This window comes from Lissotriton vulgaris, chromosome 9 (assembly GCF_964263255.1).
Source record: "Lissotriton vulgaris chromosome 9, aLisVul1.2, whole genome shotgun sequence".
NCBI classification, from domain to species: Eukaryota; Metazoa; Chordata; class Amphibia; order Caudata; family Salamandridae; genus Lissotriton; species Lissotriton vulgaris.
The window spans coordinates 259,714,808-259,732,003 of NC_141697.1; the positions used below are offsets into that span (position 1 = coordinate 259,714,808).

The following is a 17,196-nucleotide window of genomic DNA, read 5'->3' on the forward strand; positions in this document are numbered from 1 at the left end:
GGGTCACGCCCATTTGACACCCTAATAAGAAAACGTTGTATCTACTAGGAAAGGGGGACATTTAATATTTTGGGTACTGGGTCTTTTGGACATTGTCAAGTATCTTTGGGATTTTGCAGCAGGAGCGTTCATGGGCACATTCCAGCTCTGAGACTGAAAACCACTGCATACCAAAACTAGCAGGAACATTAGCTTTGGAATGAAATCTAAAAAATGATTTCAAGAACTTTAAGATGGAATACTTTTAAATGGACCTAGCTGCTGCTAAACCCTCCCCTCACGTAGAGCAAACAAGTGCCACACCTCTTTAGAGTCAGTTTCCTGGCCCAGAAAATGCTGGGCACTTTTGTTTTTATGAATTCAGAGAGACAATTCTAGTGGACAACCCCTGGCTTCAAAAAGCAGAAAGGATATGTTGGCAGTTGGATGTTAGATCTCTGTGTCAACTGAATTTAAGTTAAAGAAGCGAGCTTCACTTACCATTCCAGTGAGTAACTCGTACAGCAGTGCCCCAAAGCTCCACCAATCACAGGCCTCCGTCACTTCTGTGATCCCACGCACCTCTGTGGACAAGAACAACTGGGTTTAGGTGGAACAACTGTTGGGAGCGATCCTAGGCAGAACCAATCACACTCTGTGAGACACAGCAGAATGAGTGAAGTCATACTAGGGCAAGCTGCCCGCCAGCAGTGGAATGCTCTTCATGAGCATAGCATATGTTTAAACCACATGGGTCGAACCTAATTCTTTAATACTCTCTTCGTCTAGTTGGCCGTTTAACAGCAAAGCAAGGCTACTCCATGTACTAGAAAATCAAGAAGTTTGGTAATAGACTCAACCACAGACACGTTGCCTTCAATGAGCAGCATGCATTACAATTTATCGAGCATCGATACCCTTTTATAGATTATTAAGCTGAAGAACCTAATGTAGAACAATCAAACAAGCTACTTGCCTTCGCTAAGGATATTTCTACCAGTAATATTGTTATTAATGGCAAGTAACTTTTTCTTCTCATGGATACCTATACCTGAACTTCTAGAGTCCAAAAGCAATTCCCTCTAGGATATAGGATTGAGTAGAGCAGATAGAACATAGAAAGTCAAGCAACACAACTCTGTCAAGGTATGCATCTCTTCGTGCCTGAGCTCTATGGCACCGGTGCTTTACAAAAGTAAGCAAGGATGACCAAGTAGCCGCCTCAAACAACAAATCTTTAGGTTACGGGTAACAACATGAGACAGAGCTAGGTCACAGTATTGCTCTTAGCGTGCAATTCCAACAAAGAGCTGTTCAGCCATTCTGTTTGGTCTTCTGTGGTCCTTTTACTTGATGAGCAGAGAAATGACTATCCTTCACCCCTGGATCATAAGGAGGTAGGGTTAGCACCCTGGGGATCATATTGGTGTGAGTCCTGATGAAAGCCGGAGTAGCACATTTGGCCGGCTGAAATATGTCGAAGGTTTTGCAGAGTGGAGGGACTGACGTATCATTATAAGCTCCCCAGTCCATCATCCACTTGTCCTGTTGTGATCATATTTTACTCTGGACAGGGTACCCAGTATTAAAATTATAATAGGGACTCCCTGAAACCAGTTTTAATCACGTTTTCTGCACATAGTTTCACCTGTGATCCCACATCATTGTCAATTGTGTGTTGTATTGTCTTCCCCCTCCCTATTGCTCCACCTCCTGCGTTGGTCTGTGCAGAGGTGTGTTAGCAGCCCTATGATGAAGCATGACACAGCTTGCTGTGTGTGAAGGAAGTTTTAATACAAGTGTGCTTCCCCCACATGTACTGACAGCTATCAGAAATGTAAAGTCCATCTTCTAGGTTGTGTTTCAGATACTTGTGTAGGAGGTCGGAGTGGGACTATTTCCTCTTACCCCTCAATCCGTTTGTGTTCCCCCTGGCACACCCAGCAATGAATCGTATCCTACGTGGTGGTGAACTAGAAGACTCTCTACCCATCATACACTGGTGGTACGGATGATCAGGCTGAGAAGTTCCGAACCAGCAGATGGTGGAGATTACAGATTCTGCTGCTGGAATCTGTTAGGCCCTCGTTTGCCCTAAAGGACTGTTATAGCTGTTACAGAAGGGCAGGACTTGCTGGAAAAGTTGTCCTATAGAGAAGCTCTGGTTTCGACTGTGCTATTGGTGGAATTGATTTTCTGTGCAGGCTAGGCCCAGAAAGTACACTAAAGTCAAACTGTCATTAAAGCATTCCAGGGAGATGTCGGCCTTCCTTAAGAAGGGTCACTTGTCCTCAAAGGGCATGTCCCCATAAAGGATGCCTTTACATATTTCAAGAAATTAATGGCCCGCATCAGCTGTGTCAGCACAAGGCCACTGCTAGGGCCATGGACAGGCCACCATGTCAGCTGAATCTAGACCGCACTACAAGATCTCTCTGGAGGTGCCCAAACCATCCCGAATCGAGTGCATAAAAGGGTCTTTCAAGTGTTCACGAAGGCTGATCACAAACATTTTTGCCAATCCGCACAAGGTGTGGGCATTAGCCAAAAGGACACGTGCTGTTGCCAGTGTGCAGGGCTAGGCTGCCTAAAGCAAAACCTTTTCTGGCTATAGAGTCAAACATTTAGATTTTTTGGGAAGATTAGACGTGAACCATCAGACTGTCTAGTGAAGGATTATATGCAATAGTGTTAGTTAGAAGGCACAGGGATTCGGGCGCTGTGCCAGGCCTTTAACAGGGTTTCTACTAGGCAGCTAGAACACATTTCAAGAGCACCACATTGAAAGGCAGTTCAGCTTCTGAAACAACTGAAGATAAGTGGATAATTTTAGTTAGATATCAGACTATGTTACAACTGTGGGCAAGGATAACTCCAGTGCTTCTGCTGTGTTACGTACCACTGAGGTAAATAGAATTTTTCTAAAGGAGGGCCTGGGAGTAAGGAATGTCTCCTTCCGAAGATATGTCCAGGCCAATGCATTTTGTAGATCTAAGGAGAGGACAACATCTGTATTGAAATGCGGGAGAAAGTGATCAGCCTGTATGTTTTCTACCTGTCTGTGCCAAGAACCTTGATTGAGCATTCCTAGGGGATCAGAATCTGATCTGAAATGTTCTGCACCCCGGCGAATCTCTGCGCCCTAGGGCAAATTCTGCCAAGGAGACGTCATCAAAAGAAAAATACGCTTTTATGTGGCCACAAGGATTTCAAGCATCTCAAAGGTCACGAATGGAGAAGGTAGGGGCTTCCTTGTAGACAGCACCATGGCCAAAGTATGTGGAGTTACAGAGGCTGGTGAGTTTGCAGCCAGCTAAACCCCTAAACCCACAGGAACGAGCCCACCCTTGACGAGTTGCCCAGAGGACAGCAGAGCCATCTTGAAAAATAAACAACATGGACTCCCGAAAGGTCTGTCCTTCAGATGGATCAGCACACGAGTGTGGATAAAACACCAGTTTCATTTTTATAAGGAAATAACAGGTTCCCACGACAAAGAAGAGCCTAAAATTGGGGAATGGCAGCAAGTCTCCAAATGGCCAGAAATAGCTTGATCTCCAGCTCCCCAATGGCCTTCGGGTGCATTGAAGAACAAGAATAAGACTAAAAGGCCAAGCAGGCGTGGTCGGATCCAAGGCACCAAACATGTAGTTCATGTAGAGCTGATCCAATAAGGACATCTTATGGAACCTTCAACCGTACTTGACCACTGAAACCTAAGGAGGAAACATTTGACCAAGTTACTATCAGTTGTGGAGGAATAGTGCCAGTGCGACAATAAGGAGAGCTATCATGTGCTGAAAAACATCCAAAAAAGTCTCAGCTGAAGTTGCATGATGCCACCTGGTGGTGCAGGAGCTACTGCTAGGGAACATATTTCTGGATCCAGCCCGTCACCCGGAAGATATTCATCAGGAGAGTAATCAGTGGGAAAAAGTAGCCTTGAGATTAATAGTAATTTGTACCTGAATGTACGTTAATAAATATTTTAAGACAATACAATACCTGTCTTTTAGAACAAACTTGGATAATGATTTAATCAACCTCAAAGTTCTAGCCAAAATGAGAAAACAGAGCTGCAGTCTATGTTTTTGAGAGAGGGGGACATGCGGTCACCCATACTCATAAAACACCCAATAGGATTTAGAGATACAGCTGGTTAACCAGACTAAACTAAATTCCTCTTCCTCCTCCCCTTTCTCTCTTCTTCCTCTGGGAGTGACAGTATTCTCCCCCTTATCCTCCGCGCCCCAGCAGCCAAAACTCCCCTCGGTTGTACAGGTAGGCAGACGGTGGGAGTAAAGGGAGGTGGAAACGCCACCTCTTCTACCACAGTTGAATTAGTCACTTGACAGGAGTGCATGACAGTACAGGAAACTTCGGCATGGCTGTACTATTCTAAGGTGCCCCTGACCAAGGCATCACTATGCAAGGCACCATTGAGAAGGTTCGCATAATGTGACACTTGGAAAGGTCTGCATCGCTGGCTGGGTGTAGGAAACTAGGTTTTTGTTGCAGGAGTCACGCCCACTTTTTGCTTGGTATTTGATGCAACTTTGACTTGAATGCAGTGGGTTCCTGCTAACCAGGTCTCCAGTACCAGTGGTCTTTCCCAAAAACAAGGTAACTGGTAAATTGGGCCTGACTGGCCAGGTCTTTAGTACATCTGCAAGTCCCTAGTAAGTGGTACCCCTGCTGCCAAGGGCATGGGTACTAAACTGGGTCCTTTAGAGCTGCAGCATATCATGTGCCACTCAACGGGACACCGTACCAAACGCAGGCAGACTGCCAATGCAAGCTGAGTGACAAGGTTCTCTAAAAAGTAAAAACACAACATGGCACACACCCTGTGTGCCGTGTCCCTGAACACTGCATGTAATATTTGCACGTCACCACTACAGCAGGCCTTACAGCCCTAAGGCAGGGTGCATTATTTAACATATGAGGACATAGCTGCATGAGTAGATATGCCTCTGTGCTGGCAGGTTCAATTACTGGCAGTACAAATGTCAGGTATGTACTGGGCACTGGTCAAAACGAGTTTCCCAGTTACATAATGGCTTCACTGAAACCTATAGCTTGTGGTATCAAACACCTCGTATTAATACATCCACACTGATATCAGTGATGGATTTATAAGTACCTGCACCCAGAGGGTACCTTAGATTTAACCCCTGAACACCTACTGACCTCTAGTGCATTGGCTGACTGGTCCTGTCAAGTCCGCCACCACAAACACATTTCTGAACCCCTGTAGGTGAGAGTCCACGCTCTAGGAGGTCGAAAACAATGCCTGCTGTGGCAGATGTTAGCACCTCCTCCATGCAGGATGAATAGTAATCAGCATATCAAGGCAAGAGGCTTCAAAGGCAGCCATCGCCTTTGATAAGCAACCCTAGCTTTTCTCAGACAAGGGAATGGTCACCCCCTGCCCAGGGCGCAATTGGCACCAGGATAGGGGGGGAAATTAGCTAGCCAGGAAGTGTGTTAACCCTCAGGCTAGTACCATCCCTTAGGAGAGCTACCTAAAGTGAACATGACTAGGACAATTTCACCATCTTGATTTTTGGTGGAATTAGGTCCTTTGGGTCAGGGCTATGTGTTTGTAGTCACCCTAAAGATGAGTAGTCCACTGGCTACTACCTGACACTCCCTGTAACGCCCCTAAATACAGTATTTAGTAGAAACCCCTGGTGTCAGGACTACATAGTTGATGGACACAAAGAAGGAGTGAACAAAGAAGATTGCTGACACGGAAACAGAGGAGCCAGTACCGACTTGGTGCCAACCCTTCCAGCCTACCTGCTGCTCCTGGCCCTTTTGGAGAAACTGACTCGTTCTGCGCTGTGCAGACCCCAAGAAACCCAGAGGGCTGCCAGTGCTTCGAAAATCGCCAGGGAAATCCCTTGGAGTAGAGGAGCTACTCCCCTGCAGCCGCAGGCACCAAAGAAACAGGGTCCGATTCACCTTCCTGTTGCCTACCGGGACTACCAACACTGCAGCCGCCCTGGAAGGGGTTGCCGTGTTCCCACAGGTCACATCCGTCCTCCATCCAAGTGTGGGGATGCCAGGACCGACCAGAACTGTTCAGTACTAATACCTGGGGAACCAGACCCCTTGCAACAACTGAGGCTTGTTGAGTCCAGCCCAGACACAAACACCAAGGAAGAGTGACCTGAACATTGAGGGTCTTCAGGGACAGCGAGACCCACTTCGAGAGTGGCCCATCTGACTGAGGGAGCCTCCGACCGCAGTCACTCAACACCTCAAAGTACCTCTGTACCTGCGCACCAAAACCAGAGTCTGAGGGAGGGGACTGTGCCAACGGGGTCCTGAGACCCTCAAAGGCTGAGCCCACCCTTGGGTTTGCCTACACTGGACTACCAGTGACCACCTGTAGCCTCTCTGTGCAAGCCCCCTCAACCGCGAGTGTCTCCTGCAGCACAAACCCGACTCCTAAAAACACCACTGCACTCGAGACCCACAGCCTGAGGAGAAGAGGACCAACTGTGTCCCTACGTGTCTGAGCATCTCGAGGACTAAGCCCCCTGTGGGCTCTTTCTATTTGGACCTTTGTGCTCTTTCTATCTCGACTAGTGGTGAGCGAGCAGTACGAGCAGAGCAGAGCAGAGCAGAGCAAGCCCAGCAGACCGCCCGACCAACTGATCGCCGGCCCGCCCGATCGCTGGAGTGCCTGCTGGAGTGCCCGCTGGGGAGTGCCTTGATTCGGTGAGGAGTCAGCGAGTTTTTGGGAGGCCAGGCCACTGAAACGCGGCTGGGTCAGGCAACTGAAAACGCGGCTTGGCCAGGCTGAGCTTCATCGTGGAGCCCTGCGACACCCAGGACACCCTGAACGCGGCGGAGAACCACAGACCGCCATCCCGCAGCTTCACAGCGCGGGTTTATCTGAGCACTGTGGTGCGGCGGAGGGAGCTGGGCGTCTCGTAGTGCAACCGGGAACTGCCTGAGATCGAGCCCATTACCGCATATGGAGGGGCGGTCCATTGGCTCTCTCGGTGAAGGAGTGACGGAGGGGCAGTAGAGCAGCATCGGTGGAGTATTTGTTTTTGGCTGGGGCTGGGGCTGGAATCCTTGCACCATCCTCATTCTTTTTTTTCAAGCTGCAGGACCTCTTTGCATCATCTTCAAACCGTCTGTGACTGGAGCCAGTTCAGAGTTTGGTCAGGTTGGAGGGAAGGGCGAGAGGTTGGAGCCCCAGAGACAAGGGGTGAGTCGGGGGAAATTGTTTCAAGTATCTATGCGGATTCCTCTGTTGATTTGAGTCGTGCCTGTAAAAAACCTCACCGCTATTATAACCTCCAAATCTCTGTTGCCTTTATTAAACTATTTCTTCCCCATTGTGGGACAACAGCCTCATTAGCAATTCGCCACCGGTCGCTTGTTCTTTTATGCTCCCCTATATTGGACAGGACCTGCATATACTACAATTACTGTCGCCAAATTCAGACTTTGCACCCTTTTCAAGCTTAAAGCCTATGCACTTGCTTGACATCCATTGCGCAGAACAAACATGCGGACAAGGAACTCGGGACTTATTCAATCTCAGCCCAATCATCGCCCTCATAAGTCCGCAAGACAACAAAAATCGAAGATGCTATACCCAGTGGGTAAAGACAACACAAGGCACAAAACGACCACACAGGACAGGACCCCACAGGATGGGAAACAATTGGGAGAAGAGCTAATAAATTCCCCCCCAGTTTCCAGGTTAGTTCCTGGGACGGAAATCAAAAATACAACCACAATTATAAAAGGGGCCACATGTATAACAGGAAACCTGAGTATTCATGTTGAAACGGACAATAGCAACCAAAATAGGAACTCAAATAGTAACAGTATCAGCGCTTCCAGCAGCAACAGTCCCAATGGCAATAATGATAACAGGAATTACTTAAAAAAATGCCCAAAACAAGGTAAATCCATTGTCTATGGAAAACCAATTGACATATATTCCGATGCAACTAGGCCGACACCTATGGATCTAACGTTAACAAACCACCATGCACTGCTAAATCTGAACCTTTGAATCAAAAAATGTTATCGGCTGTTCCCCTCTCGGCAAAAGTTTTGATTGTGAAGGGCAACAAAATACAAGCTGAAGAACACTTAATCGACTATAACCAGTCCAGAGCTAATTATTCAGGAATCAATACATTGGGGCCTATAAATTCGCCTAATGATTTCCCAGAGGTGCAACTTACTTCTGCTTTTTAGGGGAGTGAAATAAACAAGGAATTTTACACCGTAGTAGAACATACCGTGAACATCAAGGATAATTGCGTACTCTTGGAACCCCAGCTGGGATCTTTGACTGCTCCGTTTGTGCCCAACAAACTGGAGGATGACGACGTGGCCCTCCTACCAAAAAAAAGTACTGATTCAGATCTGGATCAGGATCAAAGTTTAACAAACGCAAACGAACCTCTGCCGTTCACCTTCCACAAAACAAACTTGGAAGCCACTTTGGCACCACAAAGGATAGAAAACCATCTTGCACTAATCAATGAGGCCCTGATTTCAATGGGAAATGCAGCAATAATGCATGCGGATAAACTAGATATTCAAATAAACATACTGCAATCCGTAGCAAGCCTGATTGCCGGAGTGGATCTAAAATTGGAACACTTAAACTCCTTGATACGTGGAGCACAGGCGGATACAAAGGTAATGATAAAACCTAATGACTGCGGGTGCTCTACGATACTGCAGTCTCTGGGAAAACTCCCGGAGATAATGAGCACATTAGTCACGGACCTTAAGCTTGAGGCAAATAGAAGGATGAGCAACACAATAAGCTCCTCTCCTCAAAATCCAATACAGAGAGTAAATGCAAAATTCATACACAAAGAGAAAAATATGACAATAGCCACGCACTCACCTTCAAGGCTAAAGGGAGATCCAGCCAATAAAATAATTGACTCTCACTCTATTCTGGACTCACATCAATGCTCACTGGGCAACCAGGATGGCACAGTGAAAACTCAGGACACCCCCAGCAACGAGAGTAAGGATTTCAAAGGCCCTTTGAGCCCCAATATATTGGCTCTAAATTCAAATTAACAGACAATACCACAACTTTGCCAAGCAATCAATAAAAGTCCTGGCAAACTGGACGAACCCTCTCCCTTAGTGTCAGAAACTGTATCAAGGAAAAATAAGAAAAAACTGAAAAAGTTAAATAAAACAAAAAACGAAAAAAGTTACATAAAAGGGAAAATTGAGCATTGGTTTCCACCAGCAAATCAGCCCAATAAAGATAGTAGGAGTGAGAATCAGCAGGGCAGTGATCAAACCACTACAGATCAATATAGAGATAAACAAATAAATGGAATTGCCACTACTGCAATATCTCCTAAGAGCCTCTCATGCCTTTTAAATGCAAACTCTATTAAAGTTTCGACTGAAAGATCTTCTACGCCCAACGCGATAACTCCGCAGGGAACCTAGGTGTGCAACTCGAAACACCTATGGCCCCTTCCAATGCACTTAATCCCTTCCAGTCGTCTGCACGCGACCTTGAAAACTCTAAAGTATTGCTATATCCTGAATACATTTCGCAAGGGAGCTGGGACATCCTCAATAGAGGGAACCTCTTGAAACTCTGCGAAAGCATTCCAGGCCTGGAGAATATAAAATCAACAGACATTGAGAGGGTGGCTTTCTCGGGTCCAGGGCCCAGCGAACAAAACGAAACGACCGAGATAACCTTCTCTAACCTGACTATGGCAAAGGCATTGAAAGGATATAAAACACAACTGGACAATTGGGGCATAAAAAATCAAGTTTCCCCTTCCCACAAAATATCCAGAGATCCTGAAAAACAAAGGGCCAAATTACCAACAGGGGGATGAAGATTTGAAGGGACAGAAAAGTAAGAACATCAATTACCTAACTTCACCTGCCACGAGTCCATTTTACACAGGTGGTACACAAGCAATGCAGCTGAGTAGCAATCTAATCCAAATTTCCAAACAAACAGAAGGAGGCAACCGCTCCTGTTGAATTATGGGAGGGAGTAGCAAAGACTGATCTTGGCTCCCCCAGGCCTTAAATTCTTCTTCCTAATATTAACACTGGCTATTACTCTAGCAACCATTTGAAACCAATAAAGATTATCACGGACTACACCCAGCATAATAGCTCTACTATGAGTAATATTAAGATCGGCCACGTGTCAGGCAACCATCCAGCACCAACAAATAGCTCCTCTGTGAATAACCAAGCCATCAATGTATTGTCTTGGAATGTTGCTGGGAAACAAAGTTTTGCAAAGCCCAGGAGCAGTTGCACTTCTGGCGTGAGCGGATATAATCTGTGTACAGGAAACATGGGCTACTGCTTCCACACCTATAGAGAATTACGCCGAATATTTTAAACCTGCAAAGAAGGCCAACATTTTCGGGAGACCGTCAGGGGGTATTTCAACTTATGTCAAGCATGCATTGAAACTTAACTTTTTAACAATACAGAACACCTCAGACATGTTCTTGGCCGGAATTTTGAAAGGCCTTATTTCGATTGATGGCCCGACTTCAATACTTCTCATTAACGTTTATTATAACCGCCATGGGCCGGACTCAAATGACAAACTGAGCCATCTATTAAATGAGATTGAATCTCCGTTAGTACGGTATTTTGGGCGATTTCAACATGCACGACTTAGGGCAAACAATTGACGAAAACCATCATAATGGAAGTACCAGAAGATGCAATGCCCTAATGCGGGTCTATAAATTGGCAACAACACACTGTCTAAATACAAAAAACAACCCCACAGCATTGATGCCCTCAACCTATAACAACCAGACAACAATTGACTACATTCTTCTAAGTGAACGTTTACAAAATTCCATGTCACATTATAATGTTCATCCCTGGACTGAAAGTGACCACGATGTCCTTACATTAGAGCCGTCCATTAATGTGAAAACACGGCATACTCTCTATTGCATTGGAGCTACAAGGGGAGATGAGTTACACAAACTCCTTAGAAGAATCTAATGCGGACCGTTGCCGACCCATAAGTTTGTCTCATGGAAATCAACCTGGAAAGGCTGGCAGACCGGCTGCAACGACCAAGGCAGAATTGGAGAATGGAGCTCACACGCATATGACTTAGCTCACCAAATTTGAGCGAGCGACAATCGAAGATCTTATGCTAACTCCACTTACAAACTGGGATTCCAACCAGCAATTAAGAAATGCTCAAAAGAACTTAACTCTAAACGTAGAGTCTATCGAGCAACCAGATCACTAACTGCAAAAAATGAACTAAAAGAAGCGGCAAAGATTCATGCGACAGTGGTCTGGCAAGTGAAACGTGAAGTAACAGAGCAAAAATGGTTGAAGATCTTCGGGCTGCTTGCCCCCAGTAAGACCCAAGAGTTTTGGCAATATATAAATAAGGTAACCCACGGAACTTCAAATAGATAGAACCCACTGGATGCAAGCACAAAGTCAGCTCATGTAAAAACTCTCTATACCAGCGATTCAAAGAAAAACTCAACCAAAAGAGCACTTTTTGAAGAATATTCAGAGGAGGCAGACCCGGAAGCTGAGATCGGCCCTGGACCAGGGTTCAATTCCCCGCCTCGGCGGGTCTTGGGCTCAAAAATTCCACGGACTCGATAATTCTCGCTCCGGTGCCTTCTCGACTCACGGGTTCACACTCTGCGACTCTGGGCAATAGCTTGCTTAATCTCCACAACGGCCCCTCGCGGCGGGATGCCTGGCTTTCACCTTGTGGATACCCTGCCGGGGTTATCTCACAGGGGAATACCAGGACGGGTTCCCTAAGCTAGCGCCGGGAAACCCTTTGTGGGTAGCTGTGCGCTATATAAGCTCAAATACATACAGGAAGAATCGACTGAGCCCAATGCCTTCGTAGCGAACACCACCTTTGCTGAAAGAAAGGTACTAAGAGCAATTTTGAAAAAAAATATGCCATAATGGGGCCCCGGGACCAAATGGTCTGCCTGGCTCCCTTTTTAGGGAGGACATCAATTTTTGGGCTGAGAACTAGGGTCAGCTATATGCGGAGTGAAGGCTCCTGGCGGACGTCCTAGACTCTTGGAGGGGATCCCTATTATATCCAATCTATAAAAAAGGGCCAAGCTCAGACCCTAAGAACTACCGTATGATTGCCTTACTCGATGTGGAGGGCAAGGCTTATGCAAGCACTCTTCTTATGGAATTAGCAGACTGGGTCAGCAAGGAGAATTTGCTTCCTTTTTATCAGACAGGGTTCCGTTCAGGAGGCTCTACCTTAAATAGCATCATAGCCCTGTCATATTTAGTACACCAATCAAAGGCTCGGGACGATCAACTGCTCTTTGCCTGCTTTATCGATTACACAGCAGCCTTTGGTGAGGTAGACCGAAACATTCTTTGGAAGAAACTGGCCTGCTGGAATATCTGCCCAAAACTATTACAAGCCATCAGATCACTGTATACTAAAACGTGGGTAAGAGTGAAACTCTCGTGTGAATCAGCCACAGAAAAAATCAACACAGACCACGGGCTAAAGCAGGGCTGTGTCCTTGCCCCGCTCCTTTTTAATTTATATACAGCAGATCTGGGCAATGCATTGAATGGAGCAACCCTGGCAACTCCAAGGATTGGGGGAATTAGAATCCAATTGATTCAGTATGCTGACGACCTGATCCTTTTGGACCACCCCAAAGTTGGCCTTCAAAAAGGATTAACAGCCCTAGAAGAGTACAATGCCAAAAATAAGCTGGTTGCAAATCAAACGAAATCTAAGATAGTGATTTTTGGCCGTTACCTGAAAAAGAAACTAATAAAATGGAGACTGGGATCATGAGTATTATCCAGCACACAATCGTATAATTATCTCGGTGTATGGCTTAGTGAAACAGGATGGCAACAGGTCCATCGACTCAAGCTCCAGCAGAAAGGCTAAATGGTTACTTATGCATCTGCAAACTCAATGCCACTTTGGAAAGTCCAACCACTACGGCCATCCAACGTGTTCTGATGGCAAAATGACTACCTTCCCTCAACTATGCCATACAGGCGTTCCCAGGCAAATTGGCGCAAGGCCTTGAAAAAATCAACTGTGCAGCTTATAAAAAGCTATTTTGCCTTCCGTCATGCACAAGGAACACTTTAATTCGCTTGGAATTCAACCTTAACAGGCAATCTTTGGAAGAGCTGGCAAGTTTGGCAAAATACTTTTACTTAACCACTTTAGCACCAGAGAACTCAATGAAGTCTGTTATAAATAAAATATTTAAAAACCCGGGTAAACCGTGGTCAGCGGGCCTGGCTTCAGCCAAAGATCTTTTGAATCTAGCTACAGAGAACTGGGATACTAATATAATTAAATATACAACCATTAAAACTGCAATAAAAAAGGAAGTAAGATCTTGTTCTCGAAAACTGGACATTGAAGCTTTGACAGCCAAAGGCTTCCATGAGACCCACAGCTCTCCTTACATCTTACATGCCCATAAACCACATCTTGTACAGCCTTTGGGTAGGCAAGCCCTACAAAGGATTCTTGCAGCTAGATTGCATGTGCTTTCCCTAAAACAAAATAAGACCTGCGATTGCAGAGAATTCATCTAAAGCCCATCCTACTCCAACTGGGATTGCGGACGACAAAGGAGGCAGTCCTTCAGCTATACTTATTGGATACGGTGAAGCATATGGCCAACTTCGCCAAATTCATCTACCATGCTCGACTAGCTCTAATGGACAAATCAACGACAGTACAACATGACAGTTATCCGGAAGAAGGCCCTATGTAATCTGACCACCACTAGATGTAGACAAAGGAACAAAATTGACTGCACTTTCAAAAATGTAAAAAATATCAAAGGATGGTTTTATGCTTATCTCCTATATACATATTATTTTATTTAATTTTAAAATATCTCTTTTATATTGATTGTTCTCTTTTTGTATTGGTTTTTATTAATCACACAAATAAAAATATAATTCATTCATTCATTCCCTGTGGGCTCGCCCCTATTGGCCCCTCAGTCCCTACTTGCAGCCACTTTAAAAACAGACAGTTCTCTGTTGAAGAGAATGGGGCACCAGAATCTGAAACACACCTCTGCACCCATACACCATAGTGCCACCCAATGTGACCACTTAGTGTTGGCTTTGACCTTGCCCCCTACTCACCTTACGTCCAGGAGAAGGGTCCCGGAAGTCGATAATAAGTGCTCGAATGCAGTGTATGTTTTTCCCTCATAAGATAACATTACCGCTCCAGAAATCTACCAAGAGCGAACTTTTGACACCTGTAAAAATTAATAACTCTAAAAGTACTTACCTGATTCCAATGATCTTAGTATCTAAACTCTTATATAAAAATCTGTGCTATTTTCATAAAATGGTGTTGGATTTCTTTATTGAGTATGCATCTCATTTACTGCTTTGTGTTTGCAATAAATGCTTAGCACTATCCTCTGATGAGCCTAACTGCTCGCCCACACTACCACAAAATATAGCATTTTGGTCATAATTTGTGCCTCTGTCAACCAATTGGGGTTTGCCTGGACTCTGTACACAGTGTACCTTATTTTGTACCACTATATAAAGAGCCGACTTCCTACAATGGGCGCTTGGGAAGTACTGTACAGTGTATGGATCACTTGGGAAAGAGAGGCTTTATGCAAGAGACTGGTGATAAAGTGTATTGGGCACTTTGGCTTGGCCACACTGTATGAGGGACAAGGGCTGCTCTTTGTGAAGGCGAGTTGAATAGGACATTATATGAGGGATATCACAGTAGCATTTTGCCATATAAAACACTTAGTATACCAAATCATTCAAGAATACCAGGTTGGAGCCACAAGCCATTGGGCAGCAATCGCGCTATATAAATAACAATACAATACAATACACGTTCACTGGCTTGGCCAGACTGGTAAGTATTAAGAACACTGGCTACACTGGGTAATGGACACTTGGGAAGGGCTTCTGTGCTTCAGCGACAAGAAGTGGTGGTGCTCTACCCGGGTTGTGTATAGATGATAGCACAAAGGGCATCATTTTGAGTTTGGAGCAAACAAAAAAATTCTACAGTGTCTGAAATACGCTTGACTGTCTGGATTTCCTCAACTTTAAGGAACTATATTGTGGTTGCTTTTCACAAGGTGAAAACGAAATAGGAGGATTTTGAGTTCCTTCCAAACTCTACATGAGGCCCCTAATATTGAACAGTGCAGTGTGCTGGGTGTGGGATCCTCATCTAGTGACGTGTGAAGAGAAGAGAGCGAGACGGTTTTACTCAGTACAATGGACAGAAGGATGCTGGCGTTGTTCTTACCTGGGGCTGCGTACAGCTCTTCCAAAGCTCGGCTGCTGAACTGCGGTTCCACCTCGGGCCACTGACCAAAGTAAGTGAGACAAATGTGACCTAATATGAAGAAAGAAGGAGGGACCGAGAAAGACATGAAGAGTCAAGGAAAGAAAGATGAAAAGACCAATGGGGGAGAGTTTATGGATAGAAAGGGAGGGAGACAGAGTTGGATGGGAGATGATAGGGACGTTAAAAAGGGAGAGAAGATAGACAGATGTAAGTTAAAGTCAACTTACAGAAAACAACGTTCAACAAGGGCAGAAAATTCTAGGTGGGAACAAATGCTGCATCCCAGAAAATGCAGTGTGCCAGGAACTCCATCCCTCAATACAACATAGTAAACCTCCACGTGCAGTTATAACACAAGTTACATTATACAGAATGTGCCCATTGCCATATAAATACACAATTACATGGCACATCCCCAAACAGAACTTATCTGACACAAAGCATGAATAAGTACTTTTCAGAGGCCCCTTCAACATTATGCCACTCCTTGTATTCTGCTCCTGGAAAGTCTTGGTTCACCTCATCCTTAGGAGGCTCTAGAAATATGGATATTGTGACAGGAGAGCTATGTTCTATGTTAGATCACTTGAGTTGCATTGTTATGAGGCTTGGATGTCCTTCTAATGGATCGCATACTATATTAGTAAGTGATTGGGGATTTTCTAACACTTGGAGATCATTTACTCAGACGTACAGCATGCTTTACAAGTGCAGTTACTCATCCATTCAATCACTTATACCCACTATTAGAAAACTAATAATATAGTATGAGAAGACACAACCTTTTGGCACAGTGAGAAGCCAAGGCATTATCCTCGACTCAAACATAACTTGCCACATATGTATTGCATCTGTGGACAGCGCATCTCACAACTACTTCCTCAACTACTTCCTCCAACTCTCGACATGTTCTCCCATTCAGAACCTTCACAGGCCATCAGTAGAGGTGGGAACTCCCAGTTACACCACACAGACACCTCGTCCTGCCTAAACGTAAAATCTCCCAGCTGTAGCAGAAATCCACCGCAGTTAGAGAGTAGGAAATCCATCTTCCCTACACAGAGCTCAATCCACAATGAAGTGATGCATCACCAGAGACAGCTCTACAGTAGGATTACTATGGTGCACACATCCAGCGTGTCCACTCATGTTACTCTTTATGGCATATAAAAAAAGAAAATCAGCCCCAGCGGTGGCACTCCTTGACCCATCTCCAAGGGCCTTCCAGCATGGTCAATATAATGTAGTTGCAGAGAGTACACTCCGGCAATGACACTACTGGATGCCCAATTGTATATCCCCAGTTGCACCAAGGAGGGCCCATTAAGAAATGAGGAATTACTAGGGTAATCAACTATTCTGGGACAGATACCCACAGCGATTCCTCATTGTGGGACACATTTTCAACCAGTGTTTTCAGCTGCTCTGAGGAGCCAAAAACTCCAGCTGAAAGTTGAAAATTCATAAATATGCTGGGGATGTAAACTGTTGTCACCAGTCCCATTAAAATTCAGAGGACACTCGCAATAAGACCCTAAATATTACATAATTATATTAATCTCCCTAAAATTGACACGTGCGATACATCCCCCAAGTCTTTATTGACAACACCGCTATGCAGAGGCAGTGACACTATGTGGCACATATCGAGGACTACCTAGAGACCATGCAGGATATGCCCCTGATTCTGTCCCAGATGAGATCGTACAGGGATCATCTCCAAAGCCTGCACCATAAGTGTTACTGGATGTACCTCTGCTTCTCCACTGCTCAACTCTGTTACTGCCCCATGCATCCAGAGAGTCTGCTCCCAACAAAGAAATCACACTGTACATCCTCCAAGGCTGTCC

General features: G+C 45.2%; 1 protein-coding gene across 4 annotated transcripts in view; it reads right to left on the reverse strand.

Moving 5' to 3' along the window:
- Positions 1–17,196, reverse strand: part of RPS6KL1 (ribosomal protein S6 kinase like 1) — a 108,558-nt gene that overhangs the window by 19,945 nt on the left and 71,417 nt on the right. For 2 of the 4 annotated variants that reach the window (XM_086937504.1, XM_086937503.1), the window contains exons 8-9: positions 15,305–15,394; positions 481–563 (exon numbers count right to left, since the gene is read on the reverse strand). In XM_086937504.1, coding sequence (XP_086793630.1) covers positions 481–563; positions 15,305–15,394 — 173 coding nt within the window. The remainder of the gene's footprint in view (positions 1–480; positions 564–15,304; positions 15,395–17,196) is intronic. The other 2 variants (XR_015299910.1, XM_086937505.1) reach the window with 2 other exon arrangements.